Below are 17912 nucleotides of genomic sequence, written 5' to 3' on the forward strand. Positions count from 1 at the left end.
CAATTTAAAAAGAAATAAGATTTCTGATGTATTTGAATAATTGAGCAGCTGTTTGTATATGATGATTAATATCCTTACCTACATTGTTTGATTTTCAAATTGAAAAGTAAAAAGTATCTGATACAGTTATCAAGTACACATCTCAGATTTAAATGTCTGGTTCTCAGTTATTTGTATTCATCTAAATTATTTTACATGTGAAGATTTTAATTTTGATTGGACCTAGAGTGGCTGAATATTTTCATTGTGTATTTATAATTATTTGCTTTTAAAAGCGATTATAATTCACTTTTTCCTATTTTCTGAATTATATACTCAACACACAACCAAGAATCAATTGTTGGTAATTGTATAATGAATGGTAAGAATGTTATATGCAGCTTGTTCCAAAATGCATAGGGTAGTAAATTGTTAGTATGTGGCTGTCAGTGATGATTTACCTACATTGTCTGATTATAAATGATTTGAAATTTTATCTGAGACTCATGTTATTATCTCCTGGTTTTTAGTTTTGCTAAAGAAATTTGTTTTTCAGCAATAAAATTTAATTATAGAAATTTCAATCCCCCCATTCCTGTCAATCTTCAGTATAATTTTTCTTAATTTTATTTGATCTCAATTGTCTTCATCTAATGTAGTCATTTATAGAACTTTACATGAACATTCTCTCAAATATTAAATCAGTAAATATATATCTTTTGTTTTAATCAGTATGAAGATTCAATGAAAAATATACAGTGCGGTCACTTGGATTCAGACCCTTTGATTACTAGCTGGGCATATTTCTAATTACAGCACGAAGACCTAAGGATTTTTGGTAGCTAGTCATCCGATCTTGATGATAGGGAAATTATTGCCTGACACGTTTTAGTTTGCCACTGTGCAGTACTTTTTCTTTTAAATTTATTTTTTAGACACTGGATGTATTATAAAAAAAAAAGTGTTACGCCTCGTCAAGATCCGAACTACGGACCTACTGATTGCTAGAGGGATGTTATGCTAATTACATCATGAAGGCATGTGATAAAGAGGGAGACGGTATCTTGCAAGTGTGGTACAATACTAAATTTATCCACACAATCACATATAATTTTTTTTTTCCTGTGTTTAAAATTAAAAGCACTTTGAGAAATTGAAACTGTCCTTCTCTCCTCTAAAATTAACAGTATAAAAGTGTAAGAAAATTACAAAGTGAAATTAGCTAAAGAATCATCTTCAAGTCAATTTTGCATTCTGTTTAAATGGTGCCACAGAATGGGATATAAATATACACAGTTTTCCCTATTGTTACTATTACATTTAATTTTTTAAACTAACAATACACACATTCAGTAAATTAAAAATTTCCTTTAGAATTTTACTAATTTTTGTGTGAGGAATGAATGAAAGTATTTTGGTGTAATTATTATTAAAAAAAACATGTTGCTGATACTGAAGCAGTTTGTGTCTATGAATAATATGGCTGACAGGCAGCAGATATTGGTCTTCTGTTTGGTTGTGTGTTCTTTTTAGCATGTTTGTGCATAAACCAAAGTAAAAAAAATAGTTAAGTTTCTGAAGAGCAAGGCTTGTTTTTTTACTTTGAATAATTTTGTAATTATATATATTAACTATATTTAGACACTTGCCCCATTTACATCTTAATACACTAAGTAGCAAGCATAGAATATGCCCATGAGTCATATTTTGATTTAGAAAATATTATAAATAGAATGTTGTTATTGTTATTATTTTGGAAAATCATTTATAGATCCAAGTCTTTATGTCAGATTTCCCTTCCAAATGAATATTTGCATGCATTTATAGCTGCTATTATAAAAGAATTTGATGTTCTACAGGTAACGAATGTTTGTAAGGTGAAATGAAAACAGATTTCAATATAAATATGTAATAATTTCTGTAATAGAATGGTTGCTATTAAGTATTGCCGATATCGAAGCCACTTTGTTCGTTTATGAAAAAGATGGTCAAAAATCAGCAGATATCAAAATCTTCTGTTTGGTCGCATATTCTCTTTAATAGGTTTATGCATAACCCAAAGAAGAAATATTAAAAACTATTTACTATGGCAGCAGTATTTGCTAGATTTTAATTTGTTGATTATTTTAGATCCATATGTTTTAACTATTTATGTTAAGATTTTGCTTGCTTTGCATGCATTACAGTTGGTGTTTGTTAAAAGAATCTCTCGTGTTCTTCATAAAAAGAATGTTATACTGAGAGGTCCATTTTAATGCCTTTCTAATATTCATTAATGCAATAGTTGCTGTAATGAGTTGTCATTACAGTGAGTCTTAATTTTTCCATGTAAATTTTCATAACAGAGAAATAGTTTAACATAGCATCTTTCAATATATTTTAATTTGTACTAAGATACATTATTAACATCATATTGATTTACTTTTAATTATGTTTTTTACTAGATAATAAGTTTCATAACATAAGTTGTAATGATAATTTACATATATAATTTATGCCACTTAATAAATTTTTTAAGTGTTGTTGATATTCAAACCACTTTGTATCGTTAAGATGGTTAAAATTCAGCTGATATCAGAATCATCTGTTTGTTGGCATATTTTGTTTTCTAGGCATATGCATAACCCAAAGAAGAAACATTATTTTAAAAGATGCATTTAACCTACGACTTGGTAATCAAGGATGCTACATTTCCCTTTTTTGAACAGTTGTAGAATGGCATATTGTACACAATTTTGATAAATTAGAAATGTGTAAAAATTTTTTAAAAAAGTGTCTTCTAAGTTATTTCAGTGGGTAATTAGAAACATACAAATGTAACTACTATAATATTTTCATGCTAGTCTAAATGTATATTCATCTAGTATCCTGTAAAATGTTTTGCTATTCCTCTTGAGCCATCTGTATTTATAAACAATATTAAACTTAAGAAGAGTCCCTTTGAATCATTGTTGACATCTGAAACTCTTCTTGTTTAATTTGTTTATTAAGTGTTGCTGATATCGAAGCCACTTTGTTTCTGTATCATTAAGATGGTCAAAAATCAGCAAATATCAAAATCTTCTGTTTGGTCGCATATTCTTTTTTGTAAGTTTATGCATAACCCAAAGAAAAAACATTATTTTAAAGTTAAGTAAAAAGTGCATTATTAAGCTAATGGTTGATTTTCAAGGGAGCTGTGTTTCTATTTTCTGAATAACTGTAGAGTGACATATGTAAAACAGTTCTGATAATTTAGAAATGCATAGATTAAAATCTTGAAATCAGTGCAGTGGTGCTGTTAGAAATATGTAAATATAATTAGCATATTTGGTTATGCAGTGCAGATTTGCAAAATTTTAAAAAGGCAGATTTTACTTTTAGAATTAAAAAATATATTTTTTCTGGAATATCTGTAGGAATTGCTGTTGATTGTAACTAATATCATTGTTTTTGAATATATGAAATGATTTGTTTTTTCAAACCAGTTTGAAATTTAAGGTTAGAAGACTTTTTTTTTTTAATTTTTTTATTTATTTATTTATTTTATTTTATTTTTTTTTTGTTTTTTTTTTTTGTTTGTTTGTTGTTGTTGTTGTAAGAAGCTTCTTTTAGATATATTATATATTGAGATAAGAAACTTAGAACCTTATTCACAAAGACACGAAGAAATAAAATCAAAACCAGTAAGACCCCAAAGTTTCCCAATAAAAAACATCAACTAATTATATTCAAACCCGAACAATTTCTGAAAACAATATAAAAATACAAAAAGAATTCAACCAAAATTTGATTCAGTATTATTAAGAGGAGGTAGATCAAATTCAGATGAATCGCTCTGCCACCTCCAGGAAAATTATTGTGCTTCCATTCATCCAAAATTATCTGAATAACTATCTTAAACAATTTAATTGCACTAATTCAAAAAATTCTGAATTCCTCCCTGACAACAGATTTCCATTCATATGAAATAAAAATGTATTAAAATTTAAATTAAAAATTAAATTACCAAATACATAGTAATTAACTGAGAAGCATAATTTTGAACTCACCACTGTCAGAACGAAGGAAAAAAGACTGATTCAAAAAATTCATATTTTCAAGATTCAAAAAAATATATATTTAGTAATTTAATCTTTAATTTGAAATTTGATTCAGTGTGACTCTTTTTTTTTTTTTTTTTTTTTTTTTTTTTTGTGCATTTTTATTTCAAATAAATAAAAAGCTGTTGACTAGGGGGGATGTTCAGAATTTTCGGATGAACCATTATAATAAAATTATTTAAGATAGTTCATTAGCTAATAAAGATGAACAGAAGTGCAATGGTTTTTTGGGGGGCGGGGGATTCAGTTCAATCTCATTTCCCTTCCTATTTTAATATTCTATTTTTCAGAAATTCTTCAGGTTTAAAAACAATTAGTTCATGTTTTTTATTGGGAAATTTTTGGTTTATACTGCTTTTAATTTTAATTTTATTTTTTTATGTTTTTGTGAGTTAGGTTCTGAGAATTTCTTACTTTTTTAATCTATAATTGATTAATTGTTCAGCAACATGTGTGGAAATAGTATTGAGATATTTTTGTGATTCTTTATATATATATGTATATATCCCAATATTAATTCCGTGCAATATATATATAGTCACACAAAAATATTTTTAAAAAACAAACATATCCCAAGATTATTTCTGTGCAACATGCTTAAAAATTTTAAAAATTCAGAATTTTTTGTTTGGGTTATAAAAAATGAATTTTAAATGGAAAAGGAAAATTATGTTAAACCACTGTGGGTAATGTCTGTTCCCCCCAAAAAAATACTCTTCTGTTATTGGAACTAGATTTAGAAATGGGCATATGCTTGTATGTGTACAAATATATAGCTTTATTCATGTGCCAAATTAGTAATATATGATTGGAGAAAATAACCCAGTCAATAGCTAAATTAGTTGATCTAGCCTTGTGTTTTATTCTTGATAGTTGAATGGTCTGCCTGCTTAAGGAATAACTACCATTCATAAATGCATTATTAACATAAATTTTACAAAGTGTTCATGATGAGAACTTATATTTTCATGAATATATTATGAGTGTTTCGATTAGTCTTTCTGAAACTGCTTTGTAAAATTAAATATGTCATGGTTCATACGATCCTTAAGAATACTTAATTTTGGGCAAAATCAGCAGAAGCTCCTTAATTTTAATCAACAGAAGTTTTGAGTCTGTTTGTGCAACTGCCACTTTGAATGTTAATCCACATTTTTTAGAAATATTTTTTTGCAGTTCACCGACAAGTATGTATTTCACGTATTATAATTTGAATTTATTAAGTGTTGGTAAAATGTAAATAAAATATTAGTAATCTTCTTCAAAGTATGTCCAACGGTAAGTGTAAAATATTCAATGGTGCAAGATAAATTTTACAAAGTTGATTTTATTCACAAATTTGCTTTATAATTATGTTTATTAAATTCAATAATAATGCCATACTGCTTGCAGATCTGTTTTATTCTTAGTATGGTATTACAAAAGTGGATTTCAGACACAAATAATAGCTTTCCTATTTCTTGATAACTCCTTAATTTTTTCATTAATGATCCTCAAAAGTCCTTTACAAGGTATTGAATTTCCATCTGCAAAAATGTTCATGAACCCTGTTTATGTGGAGCTTATTGCAAAGGCTTAATATGAATGAGATTATGAAGTGAACATGATGAAAATTTGTAGATTACATGAATTATGTGAATGTTAAGATTAGTCTTTCTAAAATCACTTTCAGTAAATTTTGTTACTTATTTTTATTTTATTTATAAGAAATGCAAACATGTTAAACTGTGGATATTATATATATATGTATATATCCCAATAGGAATAGTCAATAGGCTAGGAAATAGTCATTTAATTTATCAGCATTTCAGATATTTTGTTGATGTGTCAGATTTGGTAAACTTTTCCAACTCCCAAAATATTGGTAGTTTACTATGGGTTTTATTCCTGGTAGTAGAATGAGCTGGCTCTATAAAAAAGGGGGGGACTGCCACTGGTATAAATTTTACAAAGTGTTTATGATGAGAATCGTTATTTTCATGAATACTCTGAATGTTTTGATTAGTCTTTCTGAAATTGCTTTGTAAAATTAGTTTGTATTATATGTTAAGCTTATTGTGAAGGCTGCAGTGTGTGGAAATATTCTCAAGGGAATGCATTTCTCATGAAGGAAATAAATTTCTTCACATGATTATGATGAAAATTCTTGCATTTTTTTAATTATATTACAATTAGTCCGTCTGAAGTTGCATTCATTAAATTAATTTTCAATGAAAACTGTCTTACTGTAAGTTTTATGAAGTGGTTGATGAAAATTTTGACATTGATTGAATTACATAAACATAACAATTAGTCCTTCAAAAATCATGTTACAACTCGATAAATTAAAGGAGATCCCTGCATTTATTTTACTTGAAATGCTGCGATGTTAGTTTGTTTAAGAATACTTTTAAAAATGTCATGTTTACCAAGAAATTAATTTTCAGTATTACAGTAACAAGTAAAATTCTACAAAATACAATGTGCTGTGCAGTATTTTATTATGTATTTTTTCTGTTTTAGGTTAAATTACGTGTTTGTCATTGGAAAAGGTAACAAACCTTTCATATCATTACCAAGAGGAAAAGGTGTAAAACTTTCTGTGGCTGAAGAAAGAGATCGGCGTTTAGCTGCAAAGTCACAGCACTAAAATAACTATTTGAAAATAAAAGTGTTGAAAAAAACTTCTGGATTATTTCATTTCAAGTTACAAATCAGCTTTTTGTTTGATTAATGTAAACAACCATGGCAGGTTGTCAGTCATGTTATTCCATAGTTATTGAGTAATTTATATATTGAACCTTAGTGTTATTTTTATCAGAAAACTTAAAATGGTATTGGAAATTTTTAAAGGAGTAGAAAAATGGGGGGGGATTAAGGAGAAACAGTCACAACACAATTTGTTAAACACTAAACATAAGGCCTTAAAAAGCTCAGCATTTTGCTACAAACTTTCAAAATGCAATATATTCAGCAGGAGGTGGCCATATACCATGAGTTATTAAACATTTATTATATTTTAAAATTCTTTTATATAAAAATGCAAAAGACATTTGTTTGGGGTATAAAGTACTGGAACTATAATTATAATAAAGAATGGTCAATCTTTATGACTTGTAGTAAAAATAGTTTGATCTTGTCAAATATTATAACAAGACAGCTTCCTGACTACTTAGTCCCAGCAATATACTTTTACAGCACCATTTCCTCAGACTTTTTTCATAAATTAAAAGTATATGCAACCATCTTACTCTTTTCCCATTCAAAAGCAATTTTTAGCATATTTTTATTTTAAAAGGACGCTGCAAGCAGTGGTTCAGTAGGGCTGTTGTGCCACTGAGTTCAGTTTTTAATTTTTAAAATGCATTTAATTTCATATTGGTGTCACTTTAATAGAAGAAAATTGCAGTAGACTCCCGATTATCCGCGCCTGCCGCAGAAACTTTTTTTTTAAAACAAGCGAAAAAGCAAAGAAAATAATGTTCACAAAACTGAACGAAACGTTAAATTTGCTAACATCGTGCTAAATTTATAGCAAAAATATCCCAGGCCTTCTCGGAACCTTCCTCTCTGATGAGTAAGTGATTTCTTACTCACCCTTGCAGTGCCGCTCAACAGCCCTCTCTTGTCTTAATCTTAGTTACATGTCCACTTCCTCCCACTCGCCATTGTTAGTTTAAGCCTGATAATGTTTGCGAACTGGTCGGAGTTAATTTCTTATCTTTTATTGTGTTCAGTGCTTGTGCTTTTTAGTTTTGTGTAGTTCTGATTTAAAATGTCAGGAAAATGAAAGAAGGTTGTGTTGACGATTGCGCAAAAACTAGAATTTATTTCCAAAGTAGCAAACGGCGCTACAAGGCAGCAGATGGAATTACGGAATCGGGTAAACAACATTCTAAAGCAAAACGACAAATTGGTGAACTTTCCATCAATGTCAGACAGTGCATCCGCAATGGAAATGCGAAAAACTATGAAGGGTTCTGCCTTTGAGCTAGACACGACATTGACAGAGTGGTTAGCTCAAGTTCGAAAAGAAGGTACTCCTGTAAAAGGTCCTATCATTGCGGCGAAGGCAAAAACCTTTTTTGAGTTGTTAGGCCTGAAACGAAATTTTGATGCGTCTTCTGGCTGGTTGACTCGTTTTAAACAGCGACATAGAATTCGAAAAATTAGACTTCATGAGGAGAAACTTAGTGGTGACCAACAAGCAGTCGATGATTTCCACATGAATTTGAAGAATTTGTTTTAAAAGAAGAGCTATCTCTTGAACAAATTTACAATGCCGACAAATCGGGACTTTCGTGGAAATGTCTTCCCACTTGCGCTTTAGCATTTGAAAGTGAAAGTAAAGCGGCGGGTCATAAAAGCAGCAAGGAAAGGATCACTATTGTGTCTTGCAGTAATGCTACCGGTGGACATAAACTTAAGACTTGTTGTCATTGGAAAGTCAAAAAAACTGGGATGTTTCAAAGGCAGAAGGATAGAAAATTTGCTCGTTGATTACTTTAACCATAAAAAAAGGATGAACCGAAATATTTTTCAAGAATGGTTCGAAAAAATCTCTGTTCTTCAAGTGTGTAAACATCTTAAATCGAAAAACCTGCCTGGAAAAGCTGTGCTATAGATCGACAACGCACCTTCTCACCCAGCAACAAGCATGCTAAAGTCTTCTGATCGACAAAGTTTCTCCCCCCCCCCAAACGTTACTGCGCTAATCCTACCCATGGACCAACGAGTCATTGCAACAATGAAGAGAATATACCGAACCAAGTTGCTAATGACCAAAATTGAAGAAGGTTATGATATGAAAGAGTTGGAAACATTACACAATCTTGGACAGCATCTATGATTATTGCATCTGCATGGGACTCAGTGAAACCGTCAACCCTCATAAAATCATGGAGAAAACTCATGCCTAATTTTGAAGCCAACAACAACCTAACCCCTTTGAGTTGTGAAGAAGAGAATGAAGATGTAGACATGCCCATGGCAACTCTTGTGGATATGGTGAAAACAGTTTGGGGTGGTGAGAATGTCGATGCCTAAAACATTAACAAGTGGTTGGAGTGTGGCGTCAACGAACCTGGCTTCGAACGCTTGACAGATGCCGAAATTGTGAATAAAGCAAGGGGAGAGACCAAGAGTGAGGGCGAGGAGCACACTGTGCAGATGCAGAAGACTCACGAAGCGGCTTTGCAACAAGTCGACAGACTGCTGAGCTATTTGGAAGAACAAGACGACTCAGAATTGGCCGAGAAACTTATGCTACTAAAAATGCAATCTCGGATCAAGAGAAAATGCTTCCAAAGCAAGAAGCAAACACAAATGACTGATTTCTTCAAAAAAGTGTAGTTTTACAGTTATGCTTTTGTAATTACACAATACATTACAATATTAAAACAGTACATATGTATTAATTTTTCCGTGTATCCTTGACGCCCCTCTCGTAAGTACAAAGCACTTTTCTGTTTTCGTTAACAAAATGCATTTTAGGTTAGTTTTGAGTGATATACTAAAATATTAAGCATTACTTAAACATTTCCTGCTGTTTATTTTACGTTTTATTGTACACAAAATGATTGTTTTTTCTTTTGCTATATCTGTTTTTAGCTTTTTTCGGATTTTCCGCGGCGGTTGCGCCATCCAATTCCATAGATAATCGGGAGTGTACTGTATATTAATTATAACTATAAACTAAAATTATGTTAAACTTATATTTAAACTAGAAGTTTAAATAATAACCATTTAATTTACTAAAAAGTGAATAAGTATTATTCCTCACGTTAATGAAATGGATGAGTCTGCCGATTCTTGCAGAGCTGTTTTATGTTTGTATGTATGCTGCTAAGAAGCAGCAGCATTAAAATGTCTTGTTGTTAACACTAGAGTGGGAAATCCCCAGATAATGTAACTGGTAATAAATTTCAAAAATGTCTGTATATGGAAGAAAAGTGAAAGATGTTTACCAGGTGTTGTCATTCCAGACTCTGATATTCAGTCATAGTATGGGATATACAGTTAATTTTTTATTATATATATATATATATTTTTTTTTTTTTATGTAAAAAAACTAGCTTTTCTCATAAAATCAGATTTATTTCACATTACTGTAAGCTTCAACAGTTTTAAGTGTTAGTTTTGCAGTCTTTGTAATATTGTTTTAAATAGTAATTTTGAATTGCCATGGGAATCGGTTTCTGCAGAATATATGTTGAAGACCACTGTTCTGTCTAGCAATAAAATGTTTTAACACATATGGGACCCTTGTAAAAAATTTCAACATCAATTAACAGTGAATTTTTTTCCATTTGTGCATAAAATGTGTGCAAAATCAGTCTGATTAATCAACATCAGTATATTTCTGGTACTAGTAACAATGTCGTATTTTTCATAATTTTAATTTATAGCATTCCTTTATGCAAATTATTTGTTACAAGTTATTTGTAAACAGCAGTAGATATCTTAAACTATATTTCATATAGTGTAGAGCAGTATATTTACTTTTTATATAAATTGGGTAAAGTAAAATATCACTAGATATTGTAAGATCTATAAGGGGTTTTCAAATGAAAAGGTATGTAACGACACTATAGATATAGTGAAGTCTTTATTCACATGTAATCACCAGAGGCCTGAACACAGTTGTTTCACGAGCCAAAGACCCCCTTCCCAGAATTATTGTAGCCATGACAGGAGCCAGTCATCCAAGTTAAAGAGTTTTCTTTTGAGATGTTACTTCTCACTGGGTCTTTTAACCTTGTCGATGAGTTTGGCCATGATTACCATGCTTGCATGGCCTAGTCTTGTGTCATTATTCAAAACACTCCAGGCCTTCATGGAAACTTCACTTTCTCACTAACTTGTCGGTAACAGTCTCCCTAGTATATGGCCATCGGCCGGTTTAAACCCTTCTGCAGTTAGGAATCTGGTAACATCTTGCTGCTCCTCATTCGTCAGATTTTGCAATATGAATGCCATGATGTCCTTGCATGCACTGCTGCATCAATTTGACATAACACACAACTGCCTCCTTTTTCTTACGTCGTGTGGGTGCTCACACATGTGCACAACATTTGCATCCTTAGGTGTCTTGCTACGTTGAGCTAAAGTGGCATATACAAATTTCAACAGGTTTATTTGTTATGATGTTTTGTACTTTTTCATTTGAACAACTCCATATTTCTAGTAATCAAATGGGCAATACGAATGTTTACTTTTTGAATGCAGTTGCTATGGGGGCAGTGCTGATTTTTAAGCAAAGAGCAATCAAATAAGGCATTTTGAATTGTGCTAAATGTTTTGTGGCTTAGGAATGTCATAACTGTAAATTGTAATTTTAACAGTTTGGTCAGCTTTTCAATAAAGAACAGACAGACAAAGTAGACAGATGTCTTTTGTTGCACCCGCTAAGTCTTTCTGCACCGATGGGCGAAAAATCAAGCATAGGTGCGAAGGAAAGGTATATAGAAAGGGGGGGGGCAATTTCGTATTTCAGAGGAGAGTAAAAAGGAACTTCGTATATTTTATACGAGTTCGAAAGGCCAGGAAGAAAAGATGGGACAAAATAAAGTAAAAAATAAATGGCCCAAAAGTAATGGAGAGGGGGAAAAAAAAATTTATTTATAATTAAAAAAAAGGGCCTATAGAAAGAAAAGGAAAGGAAGAGAATTTTGTTAAAAAAGAAAACACAATTGTGTTCATGAGTGTAGTCAAAGTTGTTATCATTTACATTAAATACAGTCTTCCAGGTGTGTGTAATGAGTGTGTTTTGTAAAGATGGGGAAAATTAATAATAAATTTTGGGGGTCCAGTCACATAACAGTATAAGTCAGGTTTAGAAGCTAACTTTTGCTATAACAGGGAAACTAAAATTTAAAATTTTTTAAATTTAAACTTTTATTTTTTTACATGGAAACCAATATTAGCCTCTACCTTGAGACACAGTAACAGAAGACACATAAGATCAAGATACATATAATATCATGCAAAGTTATACATTAAACTAAGTAACATCATCTATTGCGGTTTCCAACATATTTATATATTCAGAAAACACCATCAGATAAAATCATAAATCCAAAACAAGGCGAGAACATATCAGCAAAAATAAATAAGTAAATAAATTACGGAGTTTTTTTATTATTATTATTAATTAATTTTAAAAAAAAAAAAATAAGCATTTTATTTATTAAGTTAATGGTCATAATTTATTATATGTGTACTATTTTATCAATTTGAGGCACACTGCATTAGTATATGCTTTTAATTTAAATAGATAGGAAATATAGATTAAAGGAGCAAAAACTACAACTCTGTACGTTCATTGAGGCCCGAGATCGTGTTTTTAGCTCTCGAGACATTCCTCAAAGGGGCCCCAATGGGTAGGGCTAACACTACTGATAAGGATAGCGTCCCTACGAGATAGTAACCAAAAAAGAACCACATGATTTAAAGCAATTACTAAGTATTTAATGCCAAAACATAATAAAATGAGCATAATAATAATAATGATCATAATAAATGAATGAATTTAAAGGTACTTTAGTGACAGATATTTGATTTAGCTTAGAGAAAAGAAGTTCTACTTATCTGAACGCTCCGTCTTAGTGCTGCAAAAGATTGCAAGGAAGACAAGACCCCCCAGGTACAGGAGAACGAGACAATGCAGAGGATATTCGCGAAAATTTTAAGATTTTCCGGAAAACACCTTTGAAAGTTCAGGAGCTCTTCCAAGATCCTGCCTCCATCGTACGTGATCACAGCGCCCCCGTCTCCGTTTTAATCTTTCAATAAAGAAAAACAATTTTTTTAACCAGTCAGAGTTTAATATACAGTTTACTAAAACATAATTAACCCGTGAGTACACGCGCCGGGTGTCTCATACCTGGGGGCATATTCTTTTTTGTCCCTTCAAACCCCTTTCTTGGAAACGGGCGAAACACCTTTTGAAGCTGGGATGTCCGTGGATTGATTCTTTGAATACTTTTCTAAGAATGTACCGTTTGGGTATGTGATACTGGAGCGCCTTCTCGCGTCTGATTTTGACCCTCACTTTTTTAGGTAGTCAGCATGGCGAGGCATCTAAGCTATGATAAATGCTAGAAACCATTTCAACAGATGATTAATCGTTTAGCGAAGAGGAAGAATAAATAGATGAATACAACAGCAATCATAGTTCATAAAACAGTGAATCAGAAAATCGATCAAAATTATGTTGGTAAAAATGGCCTGATATGGAAGAAACAAATTCCGAACGAATGTTAGGACTAGTTCTAAAAATATCTTCAAAATTCCAGAAAATACTGGTTATTCGAAAGATTCATCAACACCATTGGATTCCTGGTCTCTGCTCATTGACAAAGACATAAGAGGAATAATAGTTCAATGTACAAGTATTTACATTGATTCCACTCAGGAGCGTTTTGTACGTGAGCGCGATGCAAAGAAAACGGCTGAATGTGAAATCAAAGCACTTTTGTGTATATATGTGGTGTTCACAAATCCTCTCATGTCAGTGTAAAAGATCTGTGGGCAACAGATGGAAGTGGAATAGATATATTCCACAAAACCGTGTCCTGCAAGCAATTCCTTTTTCTATTAAGATAACCTATTCCTTCGGTTTGATGATGTCCGAGTAGAAGAGATGTGGATAAACTCACTCTCATAGGACAGTTTTTTTGGAAAATTCATTGAGAACTGTCAAAAAGCCTACACTGTAGGTAAATATGTAACAATTTATGAAAAATTAGAACGATTTAGGGGACTTCATTTAAGAATCCATGCCAAATATGGCATAAAAATATTTGCACTGGTTAATTCCAGAGTGTTTTATACATGGAAATATACGCCGGCCAGCAGCCAAAGGGGCTTTCAGTTTAATAACAATGCAAGCGCTATTGTAAAGCGTTTGATGGAACCATTGTACAATTCTGGACGAAGTTTGACTACATAATTGGTATATGGAATGCCAGCTATCTCCAGACTTACTAAGGAAGAAAATAACTATAGTAGGAACTGTGAGAAAGAATAAGAGAGAAATTCCACCGGATTTTCCAAAGAAGAAATTGGAAGCATATTCTTCAATTTTTGGTTTCCAGAAAGAAACAACGATTGTTTCTTATGCACCTAGGAAAAACAGAAGTGTTGACCTACTATCAATTAATGCACAACGATAGTAAAATTGGCAAAACCACTGGGGTACTAAAAAAGCCGGAGATTATTTCATTTTATTATCTAACCAAAGGAGTTGTAGATGAAATGGGAGCAGCATATTCTACAGCTAGAGTATCGAAACGGTGACCTATGGTAATTTTTTTTCTCAATTTTAAAGTTGCAGCAATTAATACACGGATAATCTTACTTTCTACAAAAGAACCACCAACTTGGTTTAGAAACAGGCGTTCTTTTCTCAAATCATTAGGACTGAAGTTAGTGGAAGATTACTTAAATCATCGGCGGCAGCAAATCATGCTCCCTTTGAAACTAAAAGAAAAAAATAATTTCAGGAGATTGCACTATGGAACCACCATCTAAAAAGTTGAAAAACATTTACAGAAGATGCGCTGAGTGCCCTAAAAACAAGGACAGATTTTCTGTGCGAGAAATGTAATATCAGTATTTGTATGGAGCATATGTGTTCAATCTGCCAGAGATGAGCAAAATAATTGTAAGCTAAGTACTTCATTTATTATATTATTTAAAATATTCTAAAGTTCATTGTTTTTTACATTAATCCACATTTATACTCTTATTTATATCATTAATGCAATTTAAAACGTGTTAATTGCTTTTGGGTATGACATAATCAGCTCGCGGGATAATTCATATATTTAAATAATTTGATTCTGCTTGGTGACACTTTAGTATGTAGAAGTCTATTTTATTGGTGTTTTATTATTCACTACAAGTAAGCATTTGCTTTTGAATGTTGCTTATGGAACAGTTTAGTTGTAGGAACTTAATATGTTGAAAAAAAGCTCTTTCATTTTATAATCTAACCAAAGGAGTTGTAGATGAATACTTATAAACAATATTTTATCAGTATTGCCACTCAAACAGGAGAATGAAATTCCCCGACTTCTGGTGTGTATCAAGAAAATTCCAGACTGTGCTGAGAGTAAATTAATTATGGTACCACTTTTTTTTTTTTTTTTTTGAAAACACAGAAGTTTACCAATTACATACGACTGTATAATCCCCGCGTATATTCCAATTGCGCGAATCAAAATTTCCTCTTAGCCTGCCGGAGAATGTAACAACCACATAAAGCAAAAGCTTTGTTCTCTCCTTAGAGCACTACAGGGGGGTCTTCATATTTTCGGAAAAAAGACCTTTCCCGATCAAAAAGATGCAATCATTAAAACAAGCAGTACATCTCGCTGCCTACCTCAACGGGAAAATTTTTCTCTTATTTGAACGCTTCCCCGGGGGGCGGGGTCGACTCAGGTAAAATCTGGGAAGCTACTGATTTGGATCTGTACTTGGGCAGTCTCGGCAATGAGTGTTTAAAACCAGTCTCTAGAGGACGAGTCATCGCTGGCGATGGTTTTTTTTCAGGTTCGACAGGAACCGCATCGTACTGCCTTGCCCGTTCCGTTGGTTGTGGTGGAGCTATATATAGTCAGATATTCATGGTTTTTAGGGGGCGAAACAGTCCCTTCGATGGAGTTGGCGAATTCATCTAGCCTTTAAACTGCTTGAGGTTTCCAGTGGGCGCCTGGAGCGTCAAAACTGCATATTCATTTCCTTCCTTGGTTTTTCACTGGGGGTCGTCTAAAGCCGAGATCTGTATAGCATGACGTAGTGTTAGCGAGGTGATTGGTCTTTCTGACAGTGTTTAAGTGACTTCGTTCTGCTGTCCGGGGTTGAGGTCTTTGTTGATGGCAGATGGTTTTACCATCCCTCCAGAACGGGGACGTGGAATGTAAGTTTCTGAGTATTCCTGTCGTTTCGGCTTAGTCTTTGCTCGTCGGCTGGACCGCTAAGTTTGCGGCCTCTTGGATCGCCTCTAGGGGTTGCGGCATTTAACTGTGTTAAGGCAGCCTCGACCTTGCCAAGTCTAAGTGCCCCTTCCTTCTAGCACACTGTCTTATTTTACCGATAGTTATAACCAGGGCATGAGTTTGTCTTTTGTCTCTTCTGTCTTATTTGAACGTGGAAATACTTGATGCCGATGCATATGTAAGGGTAGACGCATTCGACAAATTGCTTAATCCTTATTTTGTGTCTACTGTTGCAATAATAGTAATTTGTGCAACATTTATCTTTTTTGTGATTACTTGTTATTGTTTTTGTACATAAAAAACGCAGTTTAACGTAATATGTTAAGTGCAGTTATATATTAGGTTAACTTTATAATTCGGAAAAGCAACGATTTGAGCATAATTACTCAAAAACTGTTTACCTCTCATGTTTGAACCATTGTCGTATTCTTGGCCACATAAATTACTAATATCTAAACCATTTTTCTTCCATTTTATTCCATCTGTTGTAATACAAAATACTAAAAACATTTCTTCAATACTCATGTCTGCATTTTCTAAATTAAAATACCTCAAACAAATTGATATCTGCTCGTGATGGCTAGCATTAGGGTTACAAGCAAGTAAAATAGAAAAATTTTTTGCCTGTTTGACCTTATTTAAAATAATTTTCTTTATATTATATTTATATTAAAAATAATTTGCTTTTATATTATCCCCTTGTAGGGTTTATATTTATTTTAACTAACATTTATTTTAAGTTTAAACTACCTTTCCCCTGGAACTGCCAATGCCAGAGTATGTAAATTTTAGTAGAACGCGCAAGGATTCAAATTATCAGCGGAAGTATTCTTAGTTAAATAGAAAGGAAACGAGTTCAAGGTGTGCTGTTCTTACTTCACGAGCGCGGAGGTAGTTAGCCAGAAATTGAAGAACCCCGCGTTTCGGCCTGTGTGCTGGCCTGGAAGAATTGTTAATCGTTTAAGTGATCTTCAAGTTTGCTGAATTAGCAGCGGTATTGTAAAACGCGGTGAGGTTTGTTACTTTTAGAGAGCCTCGTAGTTAGAGTCTTGTCTTTAGTTTCTTTTCAGGTTATTATTTTTATTTGACCGCCGAGTTGGCGCAGTTTGTGAGCGTCAAGAGCACGCACTTGTAATTTATTACGTTGAATAAAAAGGGACTTAAACACTTAACAAGACTCTGTCTTTTATCCAGTTTTCACAGTCACCTCTTGGTTGCGTGCAAGTTGGAGGCCCGCAACGCTACATTGGCACCCGAACACTTATCGAACTGAAATGGCCGAAAATTGGATGGAAGCCGCTGGACAACACCAAGAAATGACAAGCCAATTGGAAGGATTTGGATACCTGGTCCAGACTTTGAGAGCGTCAATCAAGCCAAACGTCAATTTCGACGGAATAAAATTCGGTGGCGATATTTCTAGAAGGCCTAGAGAATCACTTTCAGCTCTACCCTCTGCCTGAAAGACAAAAAGTTGCCATCGCCACATCCGCACTAAGAGGACAGGCCGCGCTATGGTGGAAAAATATAGGCAAATTTTTATTAGGGGAATTTGGGAGCCAGACATATACATTTGAAAATTTCAAAAAATCGTTAGTAAAGGCCTTCCCCATAGTGAAAGATCGAGCAAGGCTGGAAGCCGAACTATATAGTTTCTATCAACGGGATATAGAAGAATTGACGGACTTTATTCTACGAAAAATTAAGCTGACGGATATGCTGTATGGGAAGAAACCCGATGCGGAAATTATTGAAATAATCTTACCAAGATTGTTACCCGCTGTTCAAGACTACTTCGAAATTAGAAACCCAAGCACATTGCAGGAGCTCTTTGAATTGGCGGTGAAGTTTCAAAATCGCAGAATAGCGT

General features: G+C 32.8%; 1 protein-coding gene and 1 non-coding gene across 3 annotated transcripts in view; both read left to right on the forward strand.

Moving 5' to 3' along the window:
* RpS4 (ribosomal protein S4) overlaps positions 1 to 12001 on the forward strand; it is a 39256-nt gene extending 27255 nt beyond the window's left edge. Inside the window, exons 7-8 of one of the 2 annotated variants that reach the window (XR_015043060.1) lie at positions 6564 to 11081; positions 11126 to 12001. Coding sequence is in view for 1 of the 2 variants with exons in the window: in XM_085823895.1 (XP_085680021.1) it covers positions 6564 to 6690 (127 nt within the window). In the remaining variant the exon portion in view is untranslated. Of the gene's footprint in view, positions 1 to 6563 lie in introns of both variants that reach the window. The other variant, XM_085823895.1, reaches the window with a different exon arrangement.
* LOC118185831 (small nucleolar RNA SNORD34) lies at positions 51 to 128 on the forward strand. The gene has a single exon (XR_004757665.1). It is a non-coding gene; the product is annotated as a small nucleolar RNA SNORD34 (small nucleolar RNA).
* Positions 12002 to 17912: the final 5911 nt, after the last annotated feature.

This window comes from Stegodyphus dumicola, chromosome 9, assembly GCF_044657685.1.
Source record: "Stegodyphus dumicola isolate Sdum_Otavi_A_Nest chromosome 9, ASM4465768v1".
In the NCBI taxonomy this organism is placed as follows: domain Eukaryota; kingdom Metazoa; phylum Arthropoda; class Arachnida; order Araneae; family Eresidae; genus Stegodyphus; species Stegodyphus dumicola.